The sequence below is a fragment of the Neovison vison genome, chromosome 1 (genome assembly GCF_020171115.1).
Source record: "Neovison vison isolate M4711 chromosome 1, ASM_NN_V1, whole genome shotgun sequence".
NCBI lineage: Eukaryota > Metazoa > Chordata > Mammalia > Carnivora > Mustelidae > Neogale > Neogale vison.
This window is the reverse complement of record NC_058091.1, coordinates 138044034-138064127: the sequence shown is the minus strand read 5'-3', so window position 1 is coordinate 138064127 and position 20094 is coordinate 138044034. Positions and strand designations below refer to the sequence as shown.

At 47.1% G+C, this 20094-nt stretch overlaps 1 protein-coding gene across 3 annotated transcripts in view; it reads right to left on the bottom strand.

Annotated features, from left to right (window-relative positions):
* JARID2 (jumonji and AT-rich interaction domain containing 2) overlaps positions 1-20094 on the bottom strand; it is a 259997-nt gene that overhangs the window by 110857 nt on the left and 129046 nt on the right. The window contains exon 1 of one of the 3 annotated variants that reach the window (XM_044259304.1): positions 3718-3809. The exons of the other annotated variants lie outside the window; for them this stretch is intronic. Within the exon in view, the coding sequence (XP_044115239.1) occupies positions 3718-3784 (67 nt within the window). The 5' untranslated portion in view covers positions 3785-3809. Of the gene's footprint in view, positions 1-3717; positions 3810-20094 lie in introns of those variants that run through there. 3 annotated transcript variants of the gene reach the window in all.

Genomic DNA, 20094 nt, shown 5'->3' with positions numbered 1-20094 from the left:
ATATTAGGGAGAGCCAATGGATTTGGCTTTGTTGTAGAAGAGATACACAAAAGGTAATTCTGTATTATACAGCCAATGCCCGTCTGTCACCCCGTCACTGGGAGACAAGGTATCACATTACATATTAAACAGTCAAGCATCCAAAGAGAGCTTTCATTTTCAGCTGCTGTGTGTGTGTGTGTGTGTGTGTGTGTGTGTGTTGGGGGATGGGGGATGGCTGCAGCACTTTGACTTCAGAGAAAAATGATCACAACAGCCCCCTTGGTTGAGGCAGGACCCTCTCAGATACTCAGAATGCAGAGCCTGCTAGTGAAAATAAAGTCTGTTTTTCACTTAAATATTTAAAGGAAAATTTGTGGACTGTTTGGTTTTTTTTTTTTGCTTTGGGATGCCAGGGGGAAAATGTGGGCTCAGGCCAGCCTCAAGGGTTCAACAGGAATACAGAGTCTGAACCCAACAGGACACGCTTGGGTCAGCAGCTAAGCTTTCAGAAGAATGCTCGGGTTCCAGGGAAGGGGGTGAGCGGGGCAGAAAGGTCTGCGAAGCTAAGCCCAGGCTGGTCCATGGACATTCTCCCCCCATCAGAAGACAGAGGTGGACAAGAACAAATGAGTCTCGAGGCGCGATGTCACTGCCATACTTGTGGTCAACAGAGCACAAATCAAAGTGGGTTGAATACCTCCGCATATGGGACGTAATAATCCCTCCCCTCAGGAGCACGGCCCCCAAGCAGACAGGGCTCCCCTTTGTCTGCTCGCAATCGGCTACAGAGATTTCCCATTCCAACCCACAAAATGGAACCCAAAAATAATGCCAATGACTCTCAGAAGAGCCCAAAGATAGAGACGACGAGGGTTTTTTGTTAGTTTACACTATTGGGTAAACAGACTGATAAGGCCCCAAGAACCCTTTCCCAGCACCAATCTTTCCCCATGAAAGAAACCTTCTTGGGCAATCTGAAGGTACCTTGCACACTCAGGTTTTTGAAAAAGGGTGTTCCATTTGAAAACAAACAAACAAACAAAAACCAAACCTGACCCAGTACTAATTAATTAACATAGAAAAGTTGGGCCACTAGGTAAGGAAGGCCAATGTCAGATTCTACCCCATTTTTCTTATTTCAGAATCAAGCACATGGCTAGCTACCTCTGAGACAGTCGAGTGGTAAGAGAGGACCCTTGAGCCCAGTAGGGATTTCCTCACCTTGAGGCACAAAGGAGCGAGCCATGAGACACTTACACACAGGAAGGGCGACCACATTGCTGTGAACACTAAAATGGGCCCTGCTCTAGCGGTCTAAACCCCAAAGGAGCGAGCACCACCAGACAAAAGACCTCTCCTTCCCACATCCTGACCAGGAGGCGCAAGAAGAAAGAAAACAAGCCTCGTGGAGGGGCTCCAACCCCCCCCACCGCAGAGCCACAGTTGGACTTCAACTGGTACAGAAAGCAATCAATCAATCAATCACTCCCTCAGCGGGAAAGATCCAGGATCTCTAGTTTCTGGACCAGCCGTGGGAGCTACTGGAACTATGATGATCACAATGGCAAGAAAACTGTGCCGTGAATTTTGCAACAACTCCTTTACTTCTTCAGGGTAAAGGGCTCTTCCTCCTTACATTGTCCCTCTTTTCCCTCATTCCTCGTCCTTACCATGAATTTTACAACATAACAGGAAGAATAGCTTGAATAATCATCGCAATGACAACAACTGAAATAGAAACATCTACACTGCCCCACAAGGAGCTCCTCTCTCAACTTTGGCATGCAAGCATCCATAAATCCCCACCCCAGGCCTTAACCCCATCCCAATACCGTACTGATTTTACGCTGGCAAACCAGGCGAAAGCATGCCCACCAGGCCACCTAGTTAGAACTGTCCATCCAAAGCACGAATCCTTGGAATCCCCTAGGACACACAACTCAAGCTTCTGTCAACTGTGCAAATGGCCCAGGACTGAACACCCCAGAGGTCAAACACCACCTTCCACATTCCAAAGAAGAGGGATTAAAGACAGATGCTGGATTTAGGTCGGTGTGGAGACCGAGCTGGAGAACAATGGCATCACTGCAGAGCATGAACTTGGGAGTCACACACAGCAGAGGTAAACACGGGACATTTCTAGAGAAATTCTTTTAGCTAGATCAAGGAGACCCAACACATGCAAAGTTTTACGTTCAGGTAACTGGACATGCCAAAACCCAGAATTTTTTTCCCCCAAATCGTGCAATTTGCACTTGTCAAAGGCAGATTTCCATATACCTATGCAACAAATTCTCAGAGAGCTGGGGAACCTTTAAATAACTGCCATATGCCTGTATATTTATCTTTATTTAAAGCTTAATATCAGCACTTACATTTACCCCACAGATGCGTTACCAAAAGACACAGGCTGTCAAATATTAACAAGTCTCTACAAAGTTAGGCAAAGCTGGCTTCCACTCAGATCAACAAACCCCATAAAGTTACTAGTCCGTGTACTAGTCTGTGCTGATAAACAGGCACCACTCCAAATACTATGTCCTAACATCCCAGTTTGTAGAGAAGAGCCACACCCTTAGCCCTAAAACCTCTCTGGCTGCTTTGACTCCCCTAATACAATACAAATGAACCCCAGAGAAGTCCTCCATTCCCTCGTGTTTGCAGCACTGGAGCACGGGGAGGGACGGACGTCGGGGAGGGATGGACGGTTCTGAGGGCCCTCATGACCTCACTCACAAATCAAACTGCACACCCACTTTTCAGATGAACACACTAAGAAAGAATTAAGCAGGCTATTCGAAGCAAAAAATCATCATCACAATAACAATAAAGAGTAATTTTTAAGGTGCTGACAGCAAGGAAGTTCAGAGAGGCCTACTACCTCCCAGAGCAACATTCTTTCTCATACTGAAATCTAAGGGAAGCAACACAAAAAGAACTCGAGGCATGCGGCCACAGAACCTGCAGAGACCAGAGGCACCTCAAACTGACAGTTCCTAAAATTCATTTGTGTTTACAGCGAGTAATGCAAATCCGGATTCATTCAGGAAAGGTGGGAGTGGGGGAGGGGAACTGAGAGCACTCTTGAGTTTTCAAGCTTTCAGGGCTGACCTAGAAGCACCCAGCATCCATGTTCGTGCCTCAGTTTCCTCCATCTATCGAGGAAGGAAGACAAGAGATACAAAGTATTAAGGGAAAGGAAACCATGCACGCTGCTGATAAAAGAAACCAGAGCTGCGGTGAGGATGAACTAATTAACTTTAATCAAACATCTATTTTTAAATGCTGGGAAATGATCACATAAACTGGCAATAAAATAAAGGGACCAACCATAGCCGGATGGCGTTCAGTCCCCAGAGAAACGTCTCAATTCATACAAGCCTAGCTAAAACTGCAGATTTGGCCAAAATGGTCAACAGAGCTGAATGCTTTAAGAACGACATTAATTCTCTCTTGTAAATTTCCACAGTGCCTTTCCAGGAGCCACCACTGCCCCCAGGGAGGATATCAAAGCTCAAAGAATATTAATATCAAGCAATCGCAACACTTTTCACATAGTCCTACATATACACGGATAGACAGATCTATCTAGCACCTTGCCATCCATAATGGATTTAATCAGGACCCCAGTAGGGGGAAAAAAAACCACAAAAGGCCTATTTCTCCAACAAAAGCCACAGCAGCCTGAAACAAACCTAGAGCTATTTGGTTTTTATTTTATTTATAGGAACAGACCTTCTATCCCAGGTTCCTCAAGATAAGCCACCAAAAACTGCACCTGACAGACCCGTGGAGCAGCCATCCTCAGAGCCGGATCATTGCAGAGAGACAGAGAGGAAGGAGGACAGAGGGAGGGCGGGAGGGAGGAGGGAGGGCGAGCGCGGCGAGGCAGGCTCCAGAGCACTTGTCAACAATCCTCCCCTGTACGTAATAAGCAGGCGGCGAGCACATTCCGCGCGGCAATAGGACGGCCGCCGAGCAGCCCTGGGCCCGGGAGGGGGAGGGGAGGCGCCAGGGAGGGAAGGTTATTTATGGGCAGGGGAGGGAACCCAACCCCGCAGAGGAGGGGTCTGGGGCGCCTTCCCCCCTTCCTGATAAATTGAGAGGAAGGGGGGGGGAGGGAAGGAAAAGAGCCACTGGCTTTTCTCTATCTAGGCAAAGCAATTCTCCCAATCTGCAATGCAGACAAATCCTTATTGGAGAATTTCTGACTGGGGGGGGGGGGGGATGAGGAGGGGAGAGACAGGACACCTCTGACGGAAGGGGGGGCGGTCAGCTTAATGGTGTGCCAGAGCGCCCCCTCCATGCACACATTCCACCCTGCGCACAGCCCCCGCTCGGAAGTGGGGGGTCCGTGGCACATTTTCAATGGCATCCCTTTTTAATATCATAATCTGTGTCATTCAGCACTTGCCTTTTATTTATTTGTATTTGTTTTTTTGGCTGGGAGACCTGGGCAGAGATCCAGACAGACTGCAGAAATCTCGTTCCACGGGCTCCTCCTCCTCCTCCAGCCGCCCCCCCTCCCCCCCTCATCTGGGCAACCAGGGTGCTTTATTACTTTTGGGATGAACATCATCCCCCTCCCCCCAGCCGTCACCCCCCAGCACAGGATGGCCACCCCGACGCACCTAAATTCATCTCATCTAATAACACAGAAGCTGTTTCTCCTCATTGTTTCTAGAGGGTCTGTCACAGAACAGGCTCTGTGGCCTGGCAGCTGGGGAGGTGGGGGGGGGGGGTGGAAGGGTGCCGCTCAAGACTCCAACAAGGCTGGCCAGCTCCTGGTCCCGATAACTAGAGCATGTTATCTCCCTTCATTTGTCATAAAGCTATTTGATTTTAAAAATCGATTCTTTCAAAGCTTTAGAACTTCAGATGGCAATTGTGATGTCCAAAACACATGCTCTGAACACCAATCCACACCCTCTTTATGCCTTTCCATGGGTGGGGGGGCACGCCATCAAAGATCCCATATGCTAAACTGAATTTTACCTCAGATTCATCCAAGGGAGCTGGGAGAAGACTGGCTCTCATTATTACTTCTAGTTCATTGCTGTTTAACCACCGAATGAACCCCTCCTGGGCTTTACACACGTTGAGACCTCATCAAATCCCTCAAAGCAGTTACCACATTCGCTTATGGCATCAAGCCCACAGCTACCCAGGGCTGGTGATTATTCTTTCCATGAGGGCAGTCTCCTAAATCACCAGGGCATGGCTACCTGCCTCACTTTTAAACAAAGAAACGAAAAAAACATCAGGAGGTTGGTGGGGGTCTTTCCTGATTTCTACCTGCTATCCATTCACTTTAAAATCAGAATTACAGGCAGGGCCTTAGGGAGCATCTAGTACAACCCCCCACTTTACTGATGGGCACAGGGAGGCTTAGGCAGGTTCGGGTTCATAACCAAGATCACAGCTAACTCCTTTTAGGGCTCTCAACTGAAGGTCATCCAAGAATTCCAGGGTACCCAGGGATCGGAACAACCTCAAGATATAATTTCCCCGGAGAAATCACAGGGTTAAAAAATCCCTCACGAGTCCTATCCTGCCCTGTGTGGAAGCCTGCAGAGCAAAACCTCATCCAGTTTTCTCCAGTGCAGGATCGTCCTGTAATGTCGAACAACTGTTTGGCCCGCATCCCACCGCAGCATAAGTCATACACGGTCAATTAAAGAATGTTTAAGGGATGACTGTCTGGCTTTTTTCCTCTTCTTTCTACTGGGACTGGTCTTTCGGCACCCTCGATATAATCAAAAGCACCCAACCCAGAACTGGAAATACGGGATGGTAATTCTGAGAAAGGTAAGGAAGACGGAAAGAACCACAAGACCTAAAATGACGGGTCAGAAGCCCAGTCTGATGGTCATGTATGGCACTGGTCCTCCTCTACGTCCCAGCTCTGCAGCCCCCAATGGGAGAGGGTACAGAGTCCTCAGCCCGTCCGAGGGAAGCAGTGTCTGTTTTATTTTTTATCTCTGTTCTCCCTGACTTCGCGGCTTCTTCCCCTTCCCACTGCCTGGAAAGTAACTGGGTGCTTAAATGTAAAAAGGTGAGACCTCACCAAGTGTTGGTCCTGACTGTGTTTACTTCCAAGACCATCTCTCAGGATCAGATCGTGCGCTCCACACTCCCTAAAATATATGCTAAGTCAGACCCCTGTGTGTCCACTCTGACCTGTGCTCTGGTCGGGAAGAAAGCTGAAAACCTCTGGCCTGTAAACCTCAGCAGGTTTTGGGACTGTTTGGATGAAACTCTGGTTCACCAAAGAGAAAACACATCGAAAGAGATGGACTAACAGCAGCCTCTCGGGGACACGCAACAGAACCGAAAACCGTGTCCTGTTTTTCAACAAAAATACAACTTTCAATACTGAAAATCTGAGCTACAGAAGGCAGAGAGGCAGGATGAGGCCCGCAAGGGCTGCGGCTCTGTTCCAAGGTGGTATGATTGACAACACCAGCAGCTCAGTTTCCACATTCAAGTTCCAAGTTTTGAGTGAAGATCCCCAAATGTCACCCACCTCAGTCCTCCTGTTTTAGTTTAATATAAAGAAGATCTATAATCCCATGGCCAAACCCAGTTACTAAAGCATTATCTATATGCCTTATCTATAAATATACATATAGATTATCTATATATCTATATGCTTCCGCCTATCCCACTTCTTTATTTAAGTATATATAACTGTGCTATGTTCTTTCACTGTGCTTGATTATGAACTGCACAAAGAGGATACTGCGCAGAGTGGGGGTGGGGGTGGGGGTGTACCCTGGATGGCTCAGTGCGTTAGGCATCCAACTCTTGGCATTGGCTCAGGTCATGATCTCAAGGTCGTGGGATATGGCCCCACATTGGACTCAGTGCTCAGCGCAGAGCCTGCTTCAGATTCTCTGGTCTTTCCCTTTCCTGGCTCATGTGGGCACATGCTCCACCGCGTGCTCTCTCTGTGCACGTCTCTCTCAAATAGATAAGTATTTCAAAAAAAAAAAAAATAATGCTCTGTGTTAAGTCTCAGGGGATTTGCTTTTCCCCCGACTCAACATGAGGTTACGAAGATCATCTATCCACGATCTTGCTTAGTCTTTGCTCCTTTTCACTGTTGTTCATCACACTCCACTGTATGAATATTCCACACTTGGATTATCTCATCCAAGGGCATCTAAGCACTGCCAGTTTGCTGCTATCACCAACCAGGCTGCAAACTTCCTTCTGCTCGTCCCCTGGAAAACATGCACTGGAGTTTCTCTAGGATACACACCTAGAAGTGCAACTGTTGGAAATTCTTGAATATGCAAAAACAAGTTTGCTGGTTAATGGCAAACTGGTTTCCAAAGGAGGCATCAATGTTGGCCAGTCCACCAGCACCACTGTAATCTCTCAGTGCTAAAACAGAGAGACCTATTCACCTAGGACTCTAGAGAACATGGTACTTTCACCAGCTACTTCTAAAGAGATGAGCATGATCCAGAAGGATCTCCCATCCTAAGAAATGCTATGCAGCCAGCCAGCTACACGGCCACCATCTACCTAACGATCACCCAAACACCGGGACATAGGAGAACATACTTTGCTGCCGAGAGCTTCAGAATGGACGGCCCTGGCGGCATATACAACCGTCTCATTACTTCTGAGTTGGGCCAACTCCAGCAGCCCCACCAGCTGCACTTGGCATTTAAAGATCTAGGACTGGGGCAAACCCCAATCGAGGCTGTGGATGAAATGTGAGAGAGCAATCACTTGCATGTCTTCATCAAATTTGGTATCTAATAGTGCTGTGCTGATTAATTACAGAAGCTGCTTCATAAGCATTTAGACTTGTTTTATTCATGTATCCAATCAAGGAAGTCGGCTTATCTGGAGAGCAGGGACCGAACTCAGAAAAGGAAAGACAAGCCTTGAGAAGTAAGAGCAGGTCGCCAAATACTCCTTCTCATCTGTGATCTGCTTCCAAAAGCTCTCCAATTTCCTGCCCTCTGTTACTGCATACAAAGGGTGGCACCTTACCAAGCCAACACGCCCGCCCCCCTAGAACATCACTACAAAGGATTAGAGTGGAGTGGGCTGCCGTGTGTTCATGTAAGAACAGAGGGTTTTAATGATCACACTACATTAGCCATGTCCTCATAAAGACAGATGTGATCTCGGCTAAATTACACAGTATTGATCACATCACCTACGTTATGATAAAAAGCCAGTGCAAGAAAAAAGTGATCCATGGGGCTAATATTTGACTCTCAAAAGTACTAAGCGTGGGCCCTTTACAGCAGCCAACATAATAATAAACGGTACTTTGTTAGTCTTCTGCTTAAATAAAAGTTAATACACTGGCGGGGCGCCTGGGTGTCTCAGTGGGTTAAGTGGCTGCCTTTGGCTCCGGTCACGATCCCAGAGTCCTGGGATTGAGCCCCATGTCGGGCTCTGAGCTCAGCGGGAAGCCTGCTTCTCCCTCTCCCTGCAGCTCTACCGACTTGTGCATGAGATCATTCATAAATAAATAAATAAATAAATAAAATCTTTTTTTAAAAAAAGGTTAATACACTGGCAATATACCAAGCAGAACTGGGTACACAGGGAGTCTGGCTTGGACTCCTTCCAAGAGGGCTTGGTAATTCCTGAAGAAACAACAGCATTCAACTCTGTAATGCGTGTGGTTGGCCCTATAGCCAACTTGCCTTCAAGGCCATGCTGTACAATTATAATATAATACCAGTAATTACAAGAACACAGTAGGGAGATCGAGGCTGGGGGGCTGTATATTAACAAGTGAAACTTGGTTGCTATGGATAGTACCACTGAGATGGTACTACAACTAAACCAGGAAATTCAGGTTAAGAAGCTACTGGAAAGGACAATGTGCCATCAGACTTTACGATCTAGTAAACATCTAGTCCTAAGAACCTTGATGGTTCACAGTACACACAGCACAATTTGGACAAGGCTGCCTGGTTCTAAGTCTAACTCTTCATCAAGTGTGTGAACTTCAAGAGAGAATCAGGAGAGAAACAGAGAACCTATTTCCTCTGTTAAATACACGTAAGGACAATTGGTTAAATCAAGGCAGTAAATTAATTATATACGTAAGAGGGTTAATGGTACCTAATCACTTTATAAGGGCTACCTTGATGCCTTAATAAACTTTGGTGGTAATCAGTTACAGAATTTTTTGTCAAATATAGACTTTTAATTATCTGGTTATAAAAAGACACAAGATAAAATAAGCCCTGTGCTTCAATATATTTTTTTAAATGATTTGGGTAATGGATTTATACAAAGGTAAACACAGAAATGATGCCAAGTTAGAGGAGATTAGCAGCTTTGAGATTATTTTGAAAACATGCCCCACAGACGTATCCAGTAAAACTCAACAGAACTGCAACATGGCTATTTGACCTACTTCAGAAGACTGAATAATGGAAAACTGTATCTGAGAAGAACTAAAACAGCTGACTCAGGTCATCACGAAAGAATGTCGATCTCAAATCTGATTCTGACAAAACCCATACTCCCTTACTCTGCTAGGATGGGAACAAACTGGGGGGAAAAAAAGTATTTCTGGAGAGCAACTCGGTGATAGATGCCAATTTTTAAAAGTCTGTAATTCAGCAAGTTCGCTTCTAAAAAGGCATACTAGGATACAAATCAGAGAAACAAAGATGTGCAAGGATAATTTACGTGCAACAATTCTGTTGGTCCTTTAACTGGTTCAAATTCTATCAGCATCCAGTTTAAAAAAAAAAAAAGTGGTGCCTGGCTGGCTCAGTCACTAGAGCATGTGTGACTCTTCCATCCAAGTACTAACCAGGCCCGACCCTGCTTAGCTTCCGAGATCAGACGAGATCGGGCGTGTTCAGGGTGGTATGGCCGTTAGACAGCATGTGTGACTCTTAATCTCAGGGTTAGGAAGCAAGCCCCACATTAGGGTAGAGACTAATTAAAAATAAAATCTTTAAAAAAATAAATAGCGGTGCCTGGGTGGCTCAGTGGGTTAAGCCTCTGCCTTCAGCTCAGGTCATGATCTCGGGACCCTGGGATCGAGCCCCACATCCGGCTCTCTGCTCAGCAGGGAACCTGCTTCCCTCCCTCTCTCTCTCTGCCTGCCTCTCTGCCTACTTGTGATCTCTGTCTGTAAAATAAATAAAATCTTTTTTTAAAAAAATATTTATTTATTTTGGCATCAGCTTCCTAAGCCATGTGAAAGACCAACAGTGGTTTGGTTTCCAACCTGATGGGCACCCATGATGGAACACGAAGGCACAGGCAGAGCCGGATCCTGCGTGTATGGCAACGGACACATTCCCTTAACTTGATCCCTCAAGCCTCTGACTTCACACAGGCTGTTCCCACTTACGGAATATTCTCTCCTCTCTGTCTGTAAAGCTCCCGCTCCTCCTCCTGGTAAGCCTTCAGGGATCCCCACCACCTGCTCTGCAAGCACCCTGTTCCAGGTAATACCCACCGTGACAAGCAACTGTCTACGGAACTGTCAGGTTCTAGGAACAAGAGGATTTAGTCTCAGGGCACCTGGCTGGCTCAGTTCGGGGAGCATGGGAAGGACGCTCGTTCTCAGGGTCGTGATGTGGAGATTACATAAATTTTTTAGCTTTTTAAAAGAAGATTTAATCTTGCTCATCTATCTTAATCCTCAAAACCTAGCATGCGCCTAGAGAAAATAGCTGAGACCCAATAAACACTGTTCAAAGAATTGCGTGTTCCTTGAGGCCATTTCAATGTCTCCAAAGCCCGACCCGCTCTTCCCTTGGAGGCCCCCTTTTGCAACTTCCAAGCATTCAAAGGCACCCCTCTCTTCCCGAAGAGGGAAGAATTCCTTAGCTCTTTGTGTTTGGAAGTTACCTGGCTATCAACACATCTTATAATTTGTAATACGCTGCTTTTTCAGCATTTACAGATTAAAAAAAAAACAGCTCCTAATTTTGAAGATTTTAAAGAGAGCAACTAACCTAGGGGCGGGGAAAGCAGAGGGCAAAAGAGAATCTCTAAGCCTACCCAAAGAGCCTCAACATGGGGCTCAACCCCATGATCCTGAGATCACGACCTAAGACAAAATCAAGAGTCAGACGCTTAACCAACTATGCCACCCAGGTGCCCCAAGAATGCTTAGCCTAGGAAAAAGATTTAACCTTCAGATTTTCAGGTGAAAAAAAACCTTATGAACACTATTTAATACTCGATAACCTTCATTTCATGTTTTCTTAACATTCAATTCCTTTAGTAATTTCAATGCTAAAGTCCTTTGCTTTATTAGAGTCAATGATTTCTTCCTTTCTGTAATAAAACTGTTCTGGGTCTTACTCAAAGATCTGCCTTTTATACCCTGCTAAGCTAGATGAATTCATTTTGTTACTCCTATGTTCAAATAAAAGCCAAAAGTAACTACAATTCTTCCACCGTTTTCACGATGCGGAACTACATTGGTCTTTTGACAATTCTGTGTATTCTTTGTGGTATTTTCCTTAAAGGTTTCACGTGCCATTCCGACAACTTCTGAATACGGAATAGGACAGAAGACAATACCCATTTTAATAAGGAAAACCAAAAATCACATTTTCCAATACTTAGGAACATGAGGGAAAGACTGACAATGTTTTGAATTGCAGAGATTTTACTGCATGAAACACATAACAGAAAGTAGATCCGAGGAAATAAAACAAATTAGTGATTTTTTAAAAAAAGTAGTATTCTGTCCAGCAGCAATCTTTCCAACTTTCTGAAATGTCCACATTTTCTACAACGAATTACTTTAATAACACAGAGAAAAGGGGATTTTAAGGATTCTTCAAATGGTATCACTAGGAAAGCAGGGGTGTTGCCAAGACAGAACTAGTACTGATCACAGAAAGAAGTACTCGATCAAACAAGTTATACATGGCACACAGGTCGATCATTCAGTTAAGCGTCCAACTCTTGTATGGAGATCTCTGGGTCATGAGTTCAAGTCCCACCGTGGGCTCCACCCTCAGCGTGGAGCCTACTTAAAAAAAACAAAAACAAACAAAACACCACCAAGTTATATGAAATGTGGACTCACACGGAGCTAATAAAAAACGAATCAAGTGAAGAACAGCAGACATGCCAACTCTGAAGCCAGTACCGTACTGCTGTACCGAAGTCCGGGTAACAGGAATACCGCGACACGAATACCACAGGCAGAAGTACTCTCCAACTGGCCAACACACTAAAAACACACTGTGTGTGAATAAACAGGCCCTGTTTTCACGGGGTCAGCACTGCCTACATACACAGCATACCATAAGGCAGCTAAAAGAGTGTTCCTACATTGAACTACACCAGTGATTTAGAAAGACCTCCCGCCGCCAACACCACCACCACCACCACCAGACCGAGCTCGAGAACAAAAGCTCAGAATGTGACCGCTATGCCCATCCTGTCTCTACAGCTATGCTTGTTCATGTGGTAGCTTGTCATCATACAGGTATGTATTTTTTATTAGAACTGATCAGACCAGCCAGTGATCAAGGACTCGTGGACTCTGAAGTGGCTAGTGGCTCCCGTACAGGACAAAGCAGATACACAGCCTTCCCCACGTTCTGGAAAGTTCTCCATCTACAGATTTGGGATGGGCGTCGTCTCAAGACCCTATGGCCACATCTGTGGGCAGCAGCGGTCCCTCTGCCTCTCTGCCGTCCCCCGCGAGAGCTCAGACCCAGTAAACAGGGAAAGTCTGACACACGGGGACAGCTGTCCAGGCGGCAGGGTGAAAAGCAGAGGGGAGCCGACGGAGTGGCAAGCTGACACCCTTCCGTTCAGCAGCAGATGGCTCCTGGTAGCATCCCTCTAGCTTTGAGATGTAGGGAGGAGGGGAAAATGCAGGTTAGAACCTTTATAAAAAGCCACGCGCTTCTTCAGTAAACCAGACACTACAGGCAAACTCTTTGCAAAGCCATTACCCCCAAAAGGTGGTTTTTATCATGGAGGACTGTAGGCAATTCTGATGGAGCTTCAGGGCAAAGGCCAGGAATTATCAGTTAATACTCATGAACAAAGTGCTGCATGAAATTGTTCAGAGTTAGAGGCGTATTTTGCTATCCTTGAGGCTACAGGCACAAAGAAGGGTGTAAATCCACATACAGAGAACTCTCGGCTCGCTTCTTGGCTCACACGCGCGCGCGCACACACACACACACACGCACACGCACGCGCGCGCACACACACACACACACACACCCTCCAAAAAGACACCATCAATGCAGTGGGAGTGGAGGGACAGGGAAAGCTTCGCACACCACAGGAGAGAATCAGAGGTCACAGAGGATGCCTGTCCTTTACTTTATCTGCATTCTACTCCCCACCCCCCAAATTCTGCCGCAGCACCTGAATATATCCTACCCTGACGGCCAGTGGTAGAATCTAGCAATCAGGAAGACCCTGAACAGTCCATAAAGAGTCAATCAGTCGTCTCTGAAACAAAACGAAATGGGACAAAGGGACGTCTCAAGTGTTTCACTTGACGTAAGAAACCCGCTTGCGATGGTCCCCAGTTCCTTGTACAACTAGACCTCCAATGACGTCAGTGCTCGTGACAGCCTATTACAACATACCAATTTTCTCGATGCATCCAATATTACTTTAAGTGGCTAGAATCCAGGAACTGCGGTTTAATGATCTGACAGATTGCAATGTCAATGGTTACATAACATAGCCTCCATCACTTCTAAAAAAGCTGCTGCAAATATAGAAGCCCTGGAATTGTCTTTCCTTGACCCTAACCTCAAGTTGCACTAGTGTGCTGATGTACTCCCACAGTCCCTCTCTCTCTCTCTCTCTGCCTGCCTCCCCGCTCCACCTCTCCCCTGCAACCGGCTGCGACAGATCCACCTTCTCCCACATACCATGTGCCCGCTCAGAGACCTCTGAGACACCCCAATCAAGAGCTCTGTGCCCCTGCAGGGGCACCCCACATATACAAACCTACCTCCTGCCACTGCTATAGGACAGGTTTTCCCAACACCATTAAGGAATTACCTACTGGGGAAAACAAAGAGGGCTTCACCTCCTTCTCCCTTGGTCAGAGTTTCTGCTCCCCAAGTCGCAGGGGTGAGGTCTAGTTATAGGGGGATGGCATCCAGACCCAGGGAATGCGGCAAACAGATTTTAATCCAGTCCCTGAAGTAGGCTGTTTTATACACAGCCAGCTACAGCTTTGATGGGAAGTACTTAGGTAATGTGTATCTAGAACCTCAATCACAATTACCCTTTGAATGCCTGCTTCCTGCCAGACACTAAGGACTTTAAATAAATCATCTCATTAATCCTAAGAAAATCGCCTCTGAGAAAGAAATTATTACTCCATTTACAGAGCCGGGAAATGGGGAACAAGAGCCAAACGAAATGGCCAAGTCATGTGTGTTAGTGTTCTTCTCCCTCGGTGGGACCGCGAGGCCATTCTTTCGGGGATGACAGCATGATCCTCCCTGCCAATTTCCAGGCATGGAGTTGGAGGGCAGCATCCTACCGGGGCTGGAGCTGGCAGGAGGCTAAAGGCACACGCAGTTTTCCCCAGTAAGCGTCTAGATCATCTGCGCTCACCACTCCAGGGCCCTGAGCTCAGGCCACTGCAGTGTTGGGAGTCCACTGGGGAGGTGCACCTTGGGCTCACAGAAGAGCCCTTCCTTGAGGGCGTACAGTACACAGACGCCCTGAGCTCCCTGTGCCCGGCCCCTGCCCCAGCGGCCCACTCTTCGGACTGAGCTGCTGGAGCTGGCTTTGTCACAAAGGGGCCTAAGAAATTGGAGGAGGTCTAGGAGTCAGCCAGCGCGGAGGGCCAGGTTCCTCCCATCCACTACCAAGAGCAGCCACTTGATGGCAATCTTAACCTATTCCCTTGGAATTCTTCCATCAAGAGCGACCCCAGCAGGGTGGGAGCAACAAGAATGGGCTGCAGAAGGTGGATGGTGCTAGAGAAAGGCTCCTTCCCGTGGCCCGAGGCGGCAGGAGCACGCAGAGGCATGGAAGGAAGGAAAAGGAAACGATGCCGACATTCTCCCGTGGGTGATTCTCACGTCCACAGACCTCTCCCGGGGACTGGGTGGAAGTCAGGGTACAGCTTCTGCAGTCAGACAAGTCGGGAAGACCAAGATTTCTCCGGCCCCGAGCCACACTCCCATCCGCTCTCCATCTACAGCTTGAAGTGCGAGGCAGACAGATGGTAACAAACAGGGTCATCAATCAATGGCAAGCTCCTGCTTCTGATCTCAGCACCTTGTCGCCTCAAACCATGGGGGGAAAAGCCCAAAAATGGGGGGAAAAATTGAAAAAGGCAACTTTCTTTCATGGTGGGAGTTACACCTGTTGAATCAATCAGCCCAACACTTGTCTGAAATTATAAAGGAGGGGAGGAGATAAAAGCCATGTGCACCTATCTTCTAGAGAGAAGGGAGGCCGGGGGGAGGGGGCGGGGAAGGAATACAGTCACTGGATATTCTATTTTCAGTGGCAGGAATATTAACATCACAAGATGGGGGGGACAGAAAACTGCCCACGTATTAGCGTGGTTAAGGATTCATATCCCCCACCGTGGTTCAAACCGGCCCTTTGTGATGGCTTCCTAACTCTTGGCTTCTCAATTCATAAGAAGAGTTCAGGCACAGAGTGGAGAGTTTGCCAATATTTTCCTCTGAGGGAGTCAGAAACTGCCAGCTGAGAGCCTTCCAGCTCACCCTTTAAAACTCTGTAACACTTTCCAACTGAGTAAACTGGAAAGGCCCTTTTCAAATAACACTGGTCTGAAGTTGGGTAAACTGCTGAGTGAGGACAGGGTAAAGCAGCTCTGGTCCAGGCTAAGCAATTTGCAATGCAGATCCCTCCAGAAATCACCAGGCCTCCTGCATGCCAAGGCGGTAAGTGTATGTGTACCATTTCCACTGGGCGGTGGGGGAGGGGGGTGGTGTCACCTGCCCTACTCCTGTCTGGAGAGGAGTCGCTGACCTTCTAGATTCACACTCCTTCATAAATACTGCAAGCCCAGTAGGGCGAAGGTATCAGAACTTTTTAAAACATGTTTCCAAAGGGAGACTCTGAGCTGCCTTCATGCGTTGAAATGCAACGGAAATCATTCAAAGCTGTTGGAAAACTGGAAGGAAACTGCCATTTGAGGCAGCACCAAGAGCTGATGCGGGGGGGGGGGGGGGAGTCCCTCAGGTACAGAGGTCTTTCCCAGTCACCAAGACCAGGTGTCACATACCCCATCAGGAGGCCCACCTACCCACCAAAGGTTAACAGGAAGGCAGTGAAGGGATGGACCCAAAAGCCACTGGAGGGGCAGGTGACATAGGAAGAGGCCCCTGTGCGCAGAACTGAAATCAGCAGCTCCAAAGCATGAATGAACAAAGAGCACTAGTGAAAGATCAGGAACAGGAGAAAGGAGGAACGGGGGCACTGGGCCTGAGGAGCCCCAAAGCTCCAGGAACACGGAGACAGCCTGGCGGACAGACTGGACAGATATTGATACTGGACACTCTGGTCCTTGACGGGCAGGTCTAAGGTTATAAAACAGCTCTGAGTTCCCTCACGGACCCGAAAGCTCCACACAAGAGACACATGTACAGTTTTAGAGTCTTCCAGAAGAAATCATGAGGAAGCTAGTTTTGGGGCTCTGCAGAAGTCCCCCTAAAGACTACAGAGAAAGCTGGAAGGACAGAGGAGATCTGACCGCAGGAGAGCTTGAGTAACAAACTATAAATTAAGGAATTTATGGGTTGTAGGGTAATTTCCCAAAAGCATACCCAGTTATCACCCTTCTGGCTTTAAGGATATGCCATACGGGATACTGAACATTTGACGTGGCTCAAGTAATAACGGGTTATTTCCAAAAGCAAGGTAAGAGGCCCTCTAAAGTTGGGGGAAATGGGATCAAAGAAGTTCACGAGCAAAGCAAATCTGCACTAAGGCCACTGTAGATCAGATCGTCCTTAATGCTCCGTCAATCCACACCAGAACCCAAATCACAGCGTGGCCCAAAGCACCTATCCCCACTATCTCCAGGTAAGGAAGAGGTCAGGGACATGAGCATTTGCCGGCCTGCACACAGATAAACTCCATGCCGGAACAATCCTCCACTTGGGCGGAGGGCAGCCCTGTCTGGGGACCCCCCCAGGCTCTTCCCCTTCCTATACAAGTTGAGAAGTAAAACCAATTGGAAAGCCTTGCCCTAAATTACACTCACAGCATATAAAAGTAAATTGAATCCGTGTATAAAATACAAATAAAATGAATTTGTGTATAACAAACAAGACACATCAACCTCCAGTAAGGCCATGATTTTTCCCACACTGAAAACAGAAACATCCCTCTGGGGCCATCTCGATTCCTGCTCCCTCCCTGATCCCTGGAGCCTTTGAAATAACCCGCCCCTTCCTTTGGGCTCTTGGCCTCCAGCAGCTCAGGAGTCTTGTTTCAATCCCCACTGAAGTATGGGATTTAGATAAACGCAAGAGGTCTCAAAAAGGCAGGCATGTAATAAATAAAAACCCAAGCTTAATTCCGTCCAACTGAGAGGAACAGTAACTTCTCCAAGGTCAAACAAGTTCTTAGGGGTTCCCAGCATACCAGGAAACCCTTCCAGTACCCACATAAGCACAAAAGGAAACACGCTGCGGATGAACACGGAAATTAACTTAACCGAAAATTAAAATGAAATAAAACTGTAAGTATCTCAGAGCCCTACCCGTGTGCCAGTATTGGTAGTAAGACTGCCCCACCCCAAATGCCTATGTTGAAGCCCCAAAACCCACTGTGACCGTATTTGGACAGAGCCTGCAAGGAGGTGAGAAAAGTAAATGAGGTCATCATAATGGGGGGAGGGGGGGGGCGCCAGGGGGGCAAGGCGCGACACACAATAATCTACTAGGACCAGTGTTCTCATAAGGAGAGGAAGAGACACCTACGCACTCTGTCCCCCACTCTCAGTCTAGTGAGGATATGGCCAGGAAGCCATTCTTCATCAGGAAGGACTGGCTGGCACCCCAGATCCGGGACCTCCAGCCTCCAGAACAAGGAGAAATGTATTTCTGTCTAAACCACCCCACCCAGACTATGGTACTTTCTTAGGGCAGCAGGAGCTGACTAATACACAGACGTTCGCCACAGCTGTAAAAAAAAATGAACAGCAATCAGCCGTTTGACCACGCTGCCCCCCACATCTGCATCCTCAGGGCCATGGGGCAGCGCACAGACTCCAGACAATAATCACTGGAACTGAAAACACATCAGCAGAGAAGGGATATGCCCTAGGGATGCCTCTTCAGCTTGTCTTTGGGGAAAAGCCATGTCTGGAACCCCAGTGTCAAGAACCTCCTGAATTCTTGAACCAAGGCTGTGATTTCTCAACACTCACAGAGGGGGAAACACCAAGCAGGAGGAGAGGCAGAGCTGTTCAAACGCTCATTAGATCCAGACTTGCACACAGCTCAGGACCAAAAACGTGCCCAGTTCAAGACCAAGAATCTGGCTCCACCAATGCCACCTTGAGATGGTAAAGGTCATTCATGGCCATGTCCAACTGTAGGAGGTCTTTTATTCATGCTTACCTAAAACCAGGGCTTCTGGTACATTCTGGGAAAACACAAACCCAGTTATCATAAAAGGTTAAAAAAAGAAAAAAAAATAATCAAGACAGCTATGGTGACAAACCCCAAAATGAACCCATACTCTCATTTGGAAAGGGAAAGGTATACGACCAACATTTCTGGGCTGATGGAAAAGTCCTCAGTCTAAAATAGAACACTTATCACATGGGTATAGGAGCATTTGGAAATCCATCAAATCAAACAAGTAAGAAGCATGATTTCGCAGAGCATTACAGTTTACCTCAATTACAAAAATAAGGGTGGCGGGGGTGCCTGGGTGGCTCAGTGGGTTAAAGCCTCTGCCTTCGGCTCAGGTCATGTTCCCAGGGTAATGGGATCAAGCCCCGCATCCGGCTCGGCAGGGAGCCTGCTTCCTTCCTCCTCTCTCTCTGCCTACTTGTGATCTCTGTCAAATAAATAAATAAAATCTTTAAAAAAAAATAAATAAAAATAAGGGTGAGGGGGTACGATCTGAGTCAGGAGTCCTGGGGTCAAATCCTGATTACACCGCTTAGTTCTGTAGCCTTGTGCAAGCCGCTTAACATCTGAGAGCCACGACACAAACCCACAAAATTAGGATAGCAAAAGATTACGAAAATGTTATGAGATTAGAAGGAATGACTTATTTCTTATAAGCTCAATTTTAACTTAAACTACTAAACAACGTATCCTGTACCTGAATAGGTAAACTAGAAATAGCGTTAAGAAAAGGTGCGGGGTGGGGGCGCCTGGGTGGCTCACTCTGCTAAGCACCAAACTCTTGGTTTCAGCTCAGATCATGAACTCCGGGTCATGAGATCAAGCCCCACGTCAGGCTCCGCGCTTTGTACAAAATCTGCTTGGGACACTCTCCCCCTCTGCCCCTTCCTCCTCTGTGCACATTCTCACTCGCTCTCTCCCAAATGAATTAATCTTAAGAAAGAAAGAAGAAGCAAAGGAAAGGAAAAAGGGAAGAAAAATGAAAGGAAAGGTAAGGTACGGGGTGATCCAATCCTAAGAAACTTTAGGGTGGTTAAGACTTATAAATTTATGACAACCATGAATAAACATGTGCTTCAGAGACAGGGAAAACAGCATAGGGGAAGTTGTCAGACTGTATTTCCAAACTAAAAGCTGGAGTCATACGTGGGACACTCAACCAATGATCAGACAGGAACAGGTCCCCAGCAAGGCAGAGGGTGCTGGAAGGGGGAGGCGGGAGCAGCTGGTGGGCAGAAAGCGGTCTGCACACCGTGTCACACAGCACATGCTCTACAGAGCACCAGGAGTCCACGCAGCATGGACTTTCAATCTACTGCAGGGAGAGAACTCAGAACTAGTGAACAACAAGAATACAAGGTCAGGCAGTGTCAATTCTATGCAGACAAGTATTACAAGGTAAAGAGCGAAAGGGTAACAGACCAAGAAAACGTTTTTGATAGGATGCTCAAGAGGGACACTCCAGTTCCAACCTCCGAGTTTGAGCAGGCACCTGAAACACGGGCAGGGAGGAAGCATGCGGTTC